The sequence below is a fragment of the Sabethes cyaneus genome, chromosome 2 (assembly GCF_943734655.1).
Source record: "Sabethes cyaneus chromosome 2, idSabCyanKW18_F2, whole genome shotgun sequence".
NCBI classification, from domain to species: domain Eukaryota; kingdom Metazoa; phylum Arthropoda; class Insecta; order Diptera; family Culicidae; genus Sabethes; species Sabethes cyaneus.
This window is the reverse complement of record NC_071354.1, coordinates 38,726,143-38,738,366: the sequence shown is the minus strand read 5'-3', so window position 1 is coordinate 38,738,366 and position 12,224 is coordinate 38,726,143. Positions and strand designations below refer to the sequence as shown.

The 12,224-nt window shown below is 41.1% G+C and overlaps 1 protein-coding gene across 1 annotated transcript in view; it reads right to left on the bottom strand.

Moving 5' to 3' along the window:
- The window catches only part of LOC128735310 (neuroligin-4, X-linked-like), a 163,768-nt gene that overhangs the window by 26,026 nt on the left and 125,518 nt on the right, over positions 1–12,224 (bottom strand). Inside the window, exon 10 of the mRNA XM_053829799.1 lies at positions 1,376–1,522. Coding sequence (XP_053685774.1) covers positions 1,376–1,522 — 147 coding nt within the window. The remainder of the gene's footprint in view (positions 1–1,375; positions 1,523–12,224) is intronic.

The window sequence follows — 12,224 nt, the reverse complement described above, 5'->3', positions numbered from 1 at the left end:
GGCGGAAAGGCACAAGCGTGCGTTGCAGCAGCACCCGTGCGTTTACTACTCGAACGCATTCTGCGCTCCGGTTGATAAACGTTAAGCGTCTGTGTTCCGATGTTTCTCATTCACCATCAGGAACAATACCGTTTTTCGTTGTGTATTTGCAACGTATTTTGGTTGAATTGTTGATGTATTTTCATTTTTGTTGTACGTTTGTTTCAGTTCTGTTGTATTTTTGTTTCGTGTTTGCAAAAATACGTTCTAGTTTTGTCGTATTTATTTTCTTTTTCTTCTTTTGACTGGTTTGTCTGTTTTTGTTGTATTTTTGGTTTTTTTTATAGTTGTGTTGCATTTTTGTAGAATCTGCGTTCAATTTTAGTTTTATTTTAGTCATATTTTTGTTAAATTTTTATCGCACTTTTGATGCATTTTTTTATGGTAAAAAGACAAAGCCTTAAGCTTAAACGTCTTTAAGACTTGGCCTTTCTTTATCGATAGACTTCGCAGCCCGCTGTTTGAGTATAGGTAATTTACGGGGCTCGGCTACTGACTCTAGAGCAGCATCGCCCAGCCGTGATAGGACCATACAACGACTGGCTTATTAGACCAGCATTATACCTCGAAGCAAACTAGAAGGTCGTATTTTCGTTGTGTTTTTGTGTTATTATTCCTTTTTTGTTATTCTATTTTAATGCAAGTTTTTTTAATCTTTTTGTTATGTTTTTGTACTGTTACGTTGTTATGCTGTTGTACTGACAACGAAAACTGACGTTCATTGTCAATTAATTCTAATAAAGAAGGCTACAAATAACATTTTTTGAATTTATTTCTTACGTTTGCCATACAAATGCCGCATGGAAAATGTAAAAGTAGGTTTGCCATGGATACTCCATTATTTTGTTCATAAACGCTGCCATGAAATGAAAACTAATCGCCGTTACAAAAGTTCATTGGCATCTATTCTATTTTTTAGGCCAAATTGCCGCACTAGTAAGTAGCCATAAACTTTTTCATGCCTTAGAACTACGTCATACGGAAAGTCATAAAGGTTAACAACAGAACAAAGGTTAACAAAGGTTAACAACAGGATTCTTGCACCAAACATTAACAAAAATCTTTCTGTTATTTGATACATATAGACGGGCTGGATTTCAGTTGATAAATAATCAAAATTTATACTTCATAAATATGTAGGAAGATTCATCTCTGAAATGATACGCGTTGTGGGTCGGAATCTGATTTCCTGTGTATCCAGCGCTCGATCCTACGTATTTTAACCTACGCTCGAATGTACCAATCCTACGAGCAAAACCATTTCCTTCTAATAACCCCGAAGAAACAGGTGAACAACAATGTTCTCATGATTAAATATGCTCTTCTCCGTACTCACCGGCATAGTAGTGCGGATCCCGTTCCCGGAAGTGGTGATGTCGCATCGAAACCTCCGGATCCCCGGGGCGATGTAACTGCGGAATCAGGTTCAGCCACAATGCCATTTTGTGGCCCCGGTAGTGACTTCGCATCTTCGGTTTGGTTGCTGTAGGATGGTGAAAGAAAACGAGAAGAAAAAAAAACAAGAATCACAAGAAAGTCGAATTGAACGAACGAACGAACGAACGTAAAAACCGCAATCCTCCGGTTTCACCCACGTTCACGTTGATTGTTAGCAACGACAATTGGCAGGACGAACGACGGGTGGGATGAACGGTTTGGTTTGGGGAAACAACGAAATGCATTAGGAGCCAGCTTTTCATCCGGATTCGAACGGTTCGAGATAAATGAATAGGATCCATTTAAGTGCGCTGAATCATTGAATAAAAAAAAAAAATTTTGGTCGACTGTACTATATGATGATTGCAAGCACACAATTACAGTGGTTGATAAAAAAAAATGTTTGTTTGATCATGGATGGAAAGCAATAACGAGAACCCATCTATGACGGATTAAAATGAAGAACAAAGGAGTTGTAACCAAATCCCTGTAGATTTTATGTCGATACTTATTATTTTCCCTAGATGTTTTGTCAAATGTTTTTGTCCCAAAGACTTGCGTTTTTAAATGACATTTTCTTCATCCTTTTCCATCAAGCTTAGTCAGCTAGTGACCGACAATCAGCTTCAATCTAATAACCACCTTTGGTTACTTCCACCGTGCTTAGCGCACTAACTACTTGGTAGCGGATTCGCATCAGGTTCTGGAAGCATGCTTCCGTGGAAGCTGCAGTTTTGTATGACACACATTTTAGACGAAATATCACCGTTGGTGCTTCATTGGGGTAGCTTGTTCAGGTGAGCGGATTGTCTATGAATAATCAAAGGATGGATACGGAATAAAGTGAAATTTTGAACTTTTTACAAAATGATTTTTATTCGAACTCCCCCCTTACATTCTGGACCTTCTAAGGACGCCACTGAACATCCCTTCTGATTTCCTCGATACGGATGCAGCAAAAACCTCCCGATAGTTTTGCCAAAAATCATCGCTGCGCCAATGTGCAGCCATAGATAGCAGCACCAAAAGAATTTCCCGCCACCGAAGGCACCGAAGCTCTTTCAAATTTGATCATTTTGATCGTTATCGTCACAGACAGCGCTACTATAGGTATGTACTGTGCACAAAACCGGCGGATTGAGGGAATCTCTTTGATTATGATTGAAATTTTCCACCATTTCCCATCGAACCGTGCGGCTTTGACCCACCAGCGGCGACGGCGACGGCGACGACGGAACGGTTTTGCTAGGAATGTTTGAAGGAAATGCAATCATGTCGAACTATCGCCGGGAACCAACCAGCGAACGTCACGGTCGTGGAAACTCGAAAGACAGCGAGCGCGAGGATTAGGCGCACCGAAAAGCGCCTTTTGTTTTATTGGATTTGGTGTGGATTCTCTGACTTGCAGCGGCGGCGGCATCCGACAAACTGCTGAGGCGATGATGCGGAGTGAAATAACGTCGAGTTGGTTTTTTTCTTTCGCCAACGCCATGAAAGCGGTGCCTTCAAATGAGAAAATATGCTCAGCTGGTTTGAGCGATCTTTCCACAGTTTTTCGTTAAAGCTATCCACGGAAATTTGACTGCTTTTTGTTTGGCCAGTGATGTGCCCAAAGGATATCCTAACGATTCGATTGGGATTTGCTATGACATAGATAATAAAAAAGGCTGTATTAGAAATGATTGCTCTCTAGAAAAAAAAAATGGTTCAAAATATAATACACAAGTTGCTATTTCGGTTCAACTTTGTGTCGAAAATTTCATTTGGTTGAACTTTTTGCAACCGATTGAACCACTTAACAGCTTTAGTACCACACAGACAATTTAATCGTTGCCCTTTTCAGGGTGTCTTATCTGTTTTACTAATGCTCCATTACGCAAATCAAGAGCGTGTTTAGAACTTCAACAAATTAAAGTTCATTTCTTGTTTACACCAGAACTTTTTATCAACTCATCTTATTCAGCTTAACGCGTTAGTAGCAAACCTTCCCGTACGTACCTACCACCTGCGGTACGGAAAGCAAAGGATTTTCATCCGATTGGAGCAAATCCTTGAAACGTTGCTAAAAACCTGGGCAAAATGGGAGCCATGGAACCGGCTCGGGCAGAGCTACTATCCTCCTTTCCAGCGGATTTCTTCGGTCCCTAATGCGTATTATCAGCCTCAATTCAGAGCCTTAAACTGATGTCGGAGCAAGCCTAGGGTAGGAATTTCCGTTGTAGAATCTACAGTTACCTACGACGTACTACAGGAATTAAACCCGTTGCCTTCGGGCAAGGCAGTGCGAAAGCAACTGTCTGGCTGCCGGTTACTGGTTTCATCCTTTCCTACGCATTTCCCTTGAAATTGTTCTGAGAAAAGGAATAAGGTACGAAAGACGTTGTTCGCATCAGTCCTACCGGACGGACGGGGTGAACGATGATGGAACCCGTTCTTCGTTGTCGTCTTGTGGCTAGACAAGATTATATAATACTGCAGGATGGCTATACTGATGGCCGTGGGTAGGTACGTTTTACTACCTTTTCTTCTCGTCTGCAGTGAGATTAATTTACTAATTTTCTTTTCACAGTTTGAGGGGATGGTCATGTTAACAATAATGTTATGTCTACTATTCCTGCTTCGCATATTGTACAATCGTAAACTATAGGATAAATGATGACTTCGACATTGTCTATGAAACAAAGGGTGCAGGAATTTTAGGAAATTTTGTGCTCGGGCATAGTTTATGGACGTATAAACAAAGATAACATAGAAATTTCTGCACTGACTGACAATTCTCTTTTAAAACTAGTACCTACGAGGAATAAAACTAAAGATGGTCTTAAACTGAAGTTTTTGGAGCGTCTTAGTAGAATACGAAACCTGGAAATTAAATAAAAAGAAAACTTATCCAATTTAATTCTACTACGTATATTTTATTCTTGACAAATACGTATCTGTCAGACCAGTTCCTTGGTAAGATGCAAGATGACCGGTTCCATGGTCATCTTACGTACAGACTGATCTGGTTTCCATCGAACACGCTCTCTTACTCGTTTGATGGCTTTCGGTGTCTTTGCAGTTCGTTTATGATTACCGCGACTGTTAGACGAATGAAAATTTAAAAAAATTGCAAGCAGTGTTTAGCCATAATGGATGTTAGGTATAAATACATTAGGCATAATGGACGATATGCATAATAGACCCCGGTGGAAACTAAGGTCGTATACCAACAGGGGAGGTGGCACAGTGTGTCTCTACACTGCAAGATGGCAGCCCCATCACGAGACTCGGTAGCGTAAGCCCTAATACGGCTACCTATCTAAACCAAAAACAACTTACAACAAGAGTCAAGAAATATCTTCTCGGAATATTCGGCATGGACCAAGGCGACGAAATAAGGACATGGAATGGAGATTTGGTACCTGGAACTGCAGATCGCTAAATTTCGTTGGTGGCGACAGGGTGCTGCTCGATCAGCTAGAACCCCGAAAGTTTGACATCGTGGCACTGCAGGAGATCTGTCGCAAAGGCGAGAAGGTGTGGTGGATCCGTGGCGGCAGTTCCCGATTTTTCCAAAGTGGTGGAGCGACCAACGAGCTGGGAACGGGCTTCGTAGTGTTGGGCAAAATGCAGGATCGCGTAATGGACTGAAAGCGATCAACGAGAGGATGTGCGTGTTGAAGATAAAAGGCCATTTCTTCAACTATACCATCATAAACGTGCATTGCCCACACGAAAGTAGACCCGACGACGAGAAGGAAGGGTTCTATGCGCAGCTGGAGGTAACGTACGACATCTGCTCACCACGGGATGAACTGTCCGGTATGTTATTCAATATCGCTATTGAAGGTGTGATCCGGCGAGCGGGCATCGAAACGAGGGGAACGATCCTCAGTAAGAGTAGCCAACTCCTAGCCGTTGCAGACGACCTCGACATCATTACTAGAAACCGTGGGATGGCGGAGGTAATCTACGCCAGACTAAAAACGGAGACAAGGAGGATAGGGTTACAAATTAATGCGTTGAAACCCAAATATATGGTAGGAAGAGGCTACCGAGAAAGTAACGTTTGCCTCCCACAGACAGTGACTATTCACGGCGATGAACTGGAAGTGGTTGATGAGTTCGTATAGTTGGGATCTCTAGTCACCGCTGACAATAATACGAGTAAGGAGATCCAACGACGCATTCAAGCTGGAAATCGAGCCTACTTTTCCCTCCGCAAGACGCTTCGTTCCAGGAGCATATGCCGCCGCACAAAGCTGACGATGTACAAAACGCTGATAAGACCGGTAGTCCTCTACGGACTTGAGACAGTAACTTTACTTACGGAAGACATACGTGCACTTGCCGTTTTTGAACGAAAGGTGTTGCGGACTATTTTTGGCGGTGTATCGAGCAGTCCAGTCGAGCAGTTAAGTCGAATAGTCCAGTCGAGCAGTTGAATCGAGTAGTCTAGTAGAGCACATGAGTCGAACAGTCGAATCGAATGGTTTAGTCTAGCAGCCGGGTCAAGCGGTTCAGTCGAACAGTTGAGTCAGTTCATCCGAGCAGTCGAGTAGAACAGTTGAGTCGAGTAGTCCAGTAGAACAGATTATTTGACCAGTTATGTCGAGTAGTCCAGTTACGCAGCTGAGTCGAGCAGTCGAGTTGAGTAGTCCAATCGAGCAGTTGAGTCGAGTAGTCCAGTCGAGCAGTTAAGACGAGCTGTCGAATCAAACAGAATTCAAGCAGTTGGGTTGAGCAGTCAAATCGAGCAGTCTAGTCGAGTAGTTGAATCGAGCAGTTAAGTCGAGTCGTGTCAAATATTTAAGTCAAGTAGTTGAGTCGAGCAGTCTAGTCGAGCTATTGAATCAAGCTGTCAGTTGAGTCGAGCAATCAAATCGAGTAGTCTAGTCGAGCAATCGGATTGAGCAGTTGAGTCGAGCAGCCGATTGGAATAGTCCAATCGAGTAGTTGAGTCAAGCAGTTCATTCGAGTAGTTGAGTCGAGTAGTTCAGTCGAGCAGTGGAGTCAAGCAGTTGAATCAAGCAGTTCAGTCGAGCAGTCGAATCGAACATGTCTGGTAAGTCGAGTAGTCCACTCGAGCAGTTAAATCAAGCTGTTCAGTCAAGCAGTCAAGTCCATCTGTCCAAATAAGCAGCTGAGTCAAGCAGTCGAATCTAACAGTTCAGTCGCGCAGTTCAGTTAAGCAGTCCAGTCGAGCAATCAAATCGAGCAGTCTAATCGACCAGTCCAGTCGAGTAGTCTAGTCAACCAGTTGAGCTATCGAGCAGTCGACCAGGGAGGTGACTGGAATACAACCCATTGCTACGAAAGCATGACGTTCTGTCAGGGACCTGTGTTTAGTTACCGATAAGAGTCTTTCATTTGAAGTTTAGTCAGAGACCTGATTTTCGGTACAGACATAAGCCTCTTATATAAATAAATTGAACTGATCCCATTCTGTTTGGACATTATGTTGATAGTGTGTTAATACTTCCTTTTACCGTCCTTCCGTCAATTGTAAAAAACTACCGTTATTAAAAAGTAATTAATTGTGCACGACCTTATTAAAAGGTTAACACGCAACATGAGGTTTGTTTCTTATCTGTTCTGTTTTTTTTCTTTTCCAGTTCCGTTTTCTTGATTTTTTGCTTTGTTTCCGTTTTTGCTCTTTTTTTATCGTATTCATTTTTTCTGTCCCATGTTTTCTGATTCATTGTGTCATTTTTCTTCGTTTCCTGTCCCTTTTTTTCTCATTTTCAGTTTTACTTTTCACTCGTATTCTGTTATTTTCTTACACCTATTAGCCGACATGTTTATTCTCTTTTTCTCCTTTTTTTCGTTCCCAGTTGACGTTTGTTGTTCTAATTCCTTTTATCTCCTTTCATTCTCGGTTTTCATCGTCGTCAGTTCCTTTTGATGCCTCGTTTCTTCTTCTTCTCTATTACGTTGACTTTGCTTTTCGCTTCCTTTTATCCCTTTTCTCTTCAAGCCCCTTTCCCTTTTTATTTCCCGTTTTCCGTCTTTTTCCATTCCGTTTTACCGGAAAGACTATTTTTCTTGTTTTTCGGTCTCATTTTCCAATTTTTTGTTCCATCTTCCTCCTTTTGATCATTTTCCCCATTTTCTTGGTTTCGTTTATCAGTTGTCTTTTTTCTCTCTCTCGCTAATTTTCTTTTACCATTCGATTACTTTTGTTTTATGTTCCACATTCCCTCCCTTCTCGTCTTCTATCTTTTTCTTTCTCGATATTCGTTTTTTCCGTTGTTCTGCTGTTTCCCCTTGATTTCCCGTTCCCGTTTTTTCGCTCCTGATTTTCTTCTGTTCCGTTTTTCGTCTTTTTCCATCCGTTTTACCTCGTTTTCAAACCCGTCATTTTTTATCTGTTCTTGTCTCGATTTTTTGTCATTTTCTGTTACGTTTCGATCTTTTCGGACCGGTTCTCGTTTTTTTTTCGTTTTTAACTCTTTTTCGTTTCGTATGTTCCGTTCTTGGTTTTATCATCTACTGCTTTTTTGTTACGAAAAAAGAGAACGAAACTTTTAAGTCGTCCGCTTTAATTTTTTATCGCCATTTTCTCATGTGACAGAACATAATTTTTCGACTTTTCCTTGAAATTGTATTACAAACTTGAACTTGGTGTTAAAAATGGCATGAACTTAGAACTGAATTTGACTTTGAAATAGAGCTAAGACTAAAACAAAAACTAAGACAGCTAATTGATTTTGATAAATTTTGCGAGGAAGGTAATTATATTAGCTTAACTGCAAGAAAATCTACGCCTTTGCTAGCGGCCTTCCGGCAGTTAACCAAAACATGGCGCACGAAAATATGCGTGTAGGCATGTTTTTGAGTTCTTTCTTCGTTTTATTTATCAATTCCTCGTCAGTTTTCGCGACAAAATTGTTGGAGTAGATCTTACGCTTCAGGCTTGCCCAGAAATTCTCAATGGAATGCAGCTGGAGGACGGTTGGTGGGTTCGCCGACTTCGATATTCAGCCGCTCCATCTCTTGCAACGATCGCTTCGAGTAGTGGACCGACGCCAGATCTGGCCAGAACACCGCCTCTTCGCCCTTATGGTATTTCTTGATGAACGACGCAACTACCGGCAGGCACTTCGTAGACTATAAATTTCCACGTTCACGGCCAGCCCGGAGCGAAAGAAGAGAGGCTTTGACATCCCCTTCTCGCTGATTGTCAACCACAGCAGCACCTTCATGGGGAACTTGGTGTGTGAAATGAACTTCACCTTGGAGCTCACTTCCTTCGTGCATACGTTAGTTCATGGGAACAAGGAACAAGACGGCGGATAGACAGCTAAACGTCATCCGCATATACCTGAGTACAGAGAGTAAATCGTTAACATAACAACAAAAAAGCAGAAGTCCGAGTACCGAGCCTTGAGGAACCCCAGATGTTGAAAAGCTCACTTCGGACCGTTGAGCTCCACAGAACACGGTTTGGGCTTGTTCTTTCAAATAAGACTCTACTAGGTTAACAGCAGAAACGTTTTCCAGTTTCGAACAAAGTTTTCGATGATATACAGTGTCGAAAACTTCAGAAAAGGCCTGAAGATGATAAAGGATGACATTTGTTGCCAGAAGTGTATCAAATCTAATTACTATTTTTTTATTAAAAATTTCAGGATCGTGTTAATTTTTGTTCCTGAAGGACATTTAATTTATTTTCATGAGATTTGTTCGAAGGCGTGCTTTGCCGGAGCGTTTTGAGCGAGAATTTTAAACAAAATTTTTGAATCACATTTCATTGTTGAATTCTGTATAAATGCCAAAGTTGCATACACATTGTTATAATGGCACCTTAAGTGGACTGTGTCATTGTGTCATGTTCAAATTAATATAAATGGAAAGAATCATCATAGATGCAAACTATTCAAGCAATTTTTTTTCTTCAATTTAACGTAAAACATCTCACAGTGAAATTAATGAAATTCTCAAAGCAGAAAAAGCCTGCAGCACGGTCTAATTCTAATTGCAATTTAAATCTGCGTACATCAGTTCCTCAAGCACTGTGAATGCAAGCCAAGCTATCGTACTAGCACGTGCATGTGTAGTTCTCTCTTGTATGTGCCAAACAATCAGCAAACATTGTTGGCAGGCTTCTTCCAGCAGAAATAAATTCAAGCCTTTGAAATGGTTGCTGTTGCTCGCTTATCAGCTTGAATGATTGCTGCATATTCATTTAGGTGAGAAGCTGTACAAAACAGTGAATTTATATCTCCAACTCTTCCCATCTGTACTTCCGTTTCCACTCAACAGTGCTGTATCGTAAGAAAAAATGAGCTACATCAAGCCACCATGTTGTGTACGTTGTGTACATTTACTTATGTTTCGTTTCATTTGCAAGCAGCTGTTGTCGTACACCCGGTTCTTATCATTCAACCCGTCATACATATGCGTCATACGTCTGCTCTGTTTAATCATCATTCCACTAAGCGCGAGAGCGAACAAAATTACCATTTCACTCAAGAAAGAATTCTGCGAACGCGACAACCAGTCTGCTTGGGTGGTTCGAAACAAAAGGATTTTGTATTCCTTACTTTCGGAGCGCTGCTGTGGACGGCCTTCGGAAAGTGGAAAAGAAGTTGCACACGTGCTAGAGGCGCCGCGACGTGGCTTTCATCGTAGGACGTACCTAACTGGTGCGCTTTTTGCTTCAGTTCAGACTAACGTAAAAACACGAATCAAACCCACTGACTACAGCCCCGTTTAGTCTTTCAACCTCGCACTTACACAGAACAGAAAGGAAGCGAAATGAACTCATTCATTAACCTTCCCCAGCATCCTAGGTGGAGCGCACCACACCGTTTCAGCTTATTGAAGGTAGCACCGTCAGGTGCTTAGGATAAGATAGGAAAGTGGGTCAAACCTTAAGCCCGACTTCGCGCCCGAGCACCGAGCGTTTTAAGGGCGCGGTGACATTTTGGCGTGACTTCAAGAACCATTAATTTCTGCCCCCGAAACAGTCGGTCGGCCTTCGCAAATCGCGAAATTAAGCAAATTTCGCACTCCGTCTGTGCGACGACGACGACGACCCGTCCCTGGAGCGACGACGAAGTTGAAGTGAAATTGCCCTTACCGGTATAGGCTTTTGTATGCATTTTTCATTCGTTTGAAATGTAATGAAAAATAAACGCTGGGCGGAAAAGACTCGAGTCTCTTTGAAGCGAAGGACAAACTAGACCTACAAACTGGGCACTACTGACTGCTGCTCTGCGGATGTTTGTTGCTGTGGGGCGTTTGAGAAAGATTCGTTGGGTGCGCGATGCTGATGATGAGCTGGAACGGGACACTAGAAAAGGGGTTGGGCGGTTTGTTGATGGTGTTTGAACCATGAACCTGATGATGCTGATGCCTGGACTGGATGCGACCGAAGCGAAGACTATTCGTGAACACTTAAATACCTTTGATGATGTTTTAAAGTTAAGTGTATAGTTTGAGTACGACATCATCGTTGGACAGGTAACATTCGAAAGTTGTTTTCCGGCAACCAAAACCTAATTAAGATTTTCAAATGGGTTCTTTTGACGGTAACACTGGTGTGCCCAGGTTAGAACACACTGAAGCACGTCCAGCCTTCTCCTTAAAATTTACTATAATACAAAAAACATCTGTAACTCAGAAGTCCGCAGTTTTTAATTTGCTCTGCAACTATTTTTGCGATAAGTAAAATTAAGAGAAATAATTCAGTTCTAATTTTATGTCCAATTTCAACACTGGTTTTGAGTCTAGTTTTAAGTTTAATTTCAAGTGCAATTGAAATCCAGTTGACCTACTTTGAGTTCAATTTCAGGTCTAATTTCAATTTTGATTTAGAGTCTAACTTTAAGTATAATTTCGGGCCCTATTTTATGTCAAATTTTGGATGTTTTCAAGTTCAACTTCAAGTCCAATTTAAAACCAGGTCATATTCATTTTATATTCTCTGTCCAATTTTATGCACAGTGATGGTGGAAAATTTCAAAGAAAAGTAGAGAAATTATATTCTGTCACATGCATTTTTTAGCAATTTAGCTTTTTTTTTAATTTTTTCTTGTCTTTTTTGATGTCAATTTCTAATCGTTGTTCTTGAGTTGTGGCCGAATCTTGAACATTTACTTAATTGAATGTCTTGAACCAAACAACGCATAGTAAACAGTTTTTAAATGAAAATGTGAGTAAATTTGCGTAGCATATTCATAGATGGATTATCGATGGATGTAGAGGTAGTCCGTCCCTTGCAGAGTCTGGGTAGAATGAAAAAGAAAAAGAGCGCAGGAAAAACGCGAAACAACTGGCGAAACGGGATAGAAAAAGACGAATACCGTGAGAGAAAAAAAGGAAAACGAATGAAAAACCGTAAGTGAAACGGGATGTAAAAAGAGAAAAATGTGCGAAAGAGGAAAACGGAAGATAAAAAGATAATACGAGATAAACAATGAGGAGATTGGACAAAACGATAAAGAAAGTAAGGCAAACAAGAAAAATGGAGGACAAATTAGAGACAGAAAAGGAGAAAATACGAAACCAAAAAGGAGGACAAAAAACAGGAGAAAAATAAAAGCCTACATTACTGAAACAGGAAAATTGAGAAATGAGAATAGAAAAAGAAGAAAATGTAGAACAAAAACGAAAACAGTGGAGACATGAGGTAAAACGAAAAACAGAACGTAATAGAAAAGGAGGAAAGGCAGGACATAATAAGGCCGTTTTTCGCGAACAGACGGAAAAAAATTTGAGTTTACGGGACAGAACACAAAAGAAAACGAGACTGGAAAAAC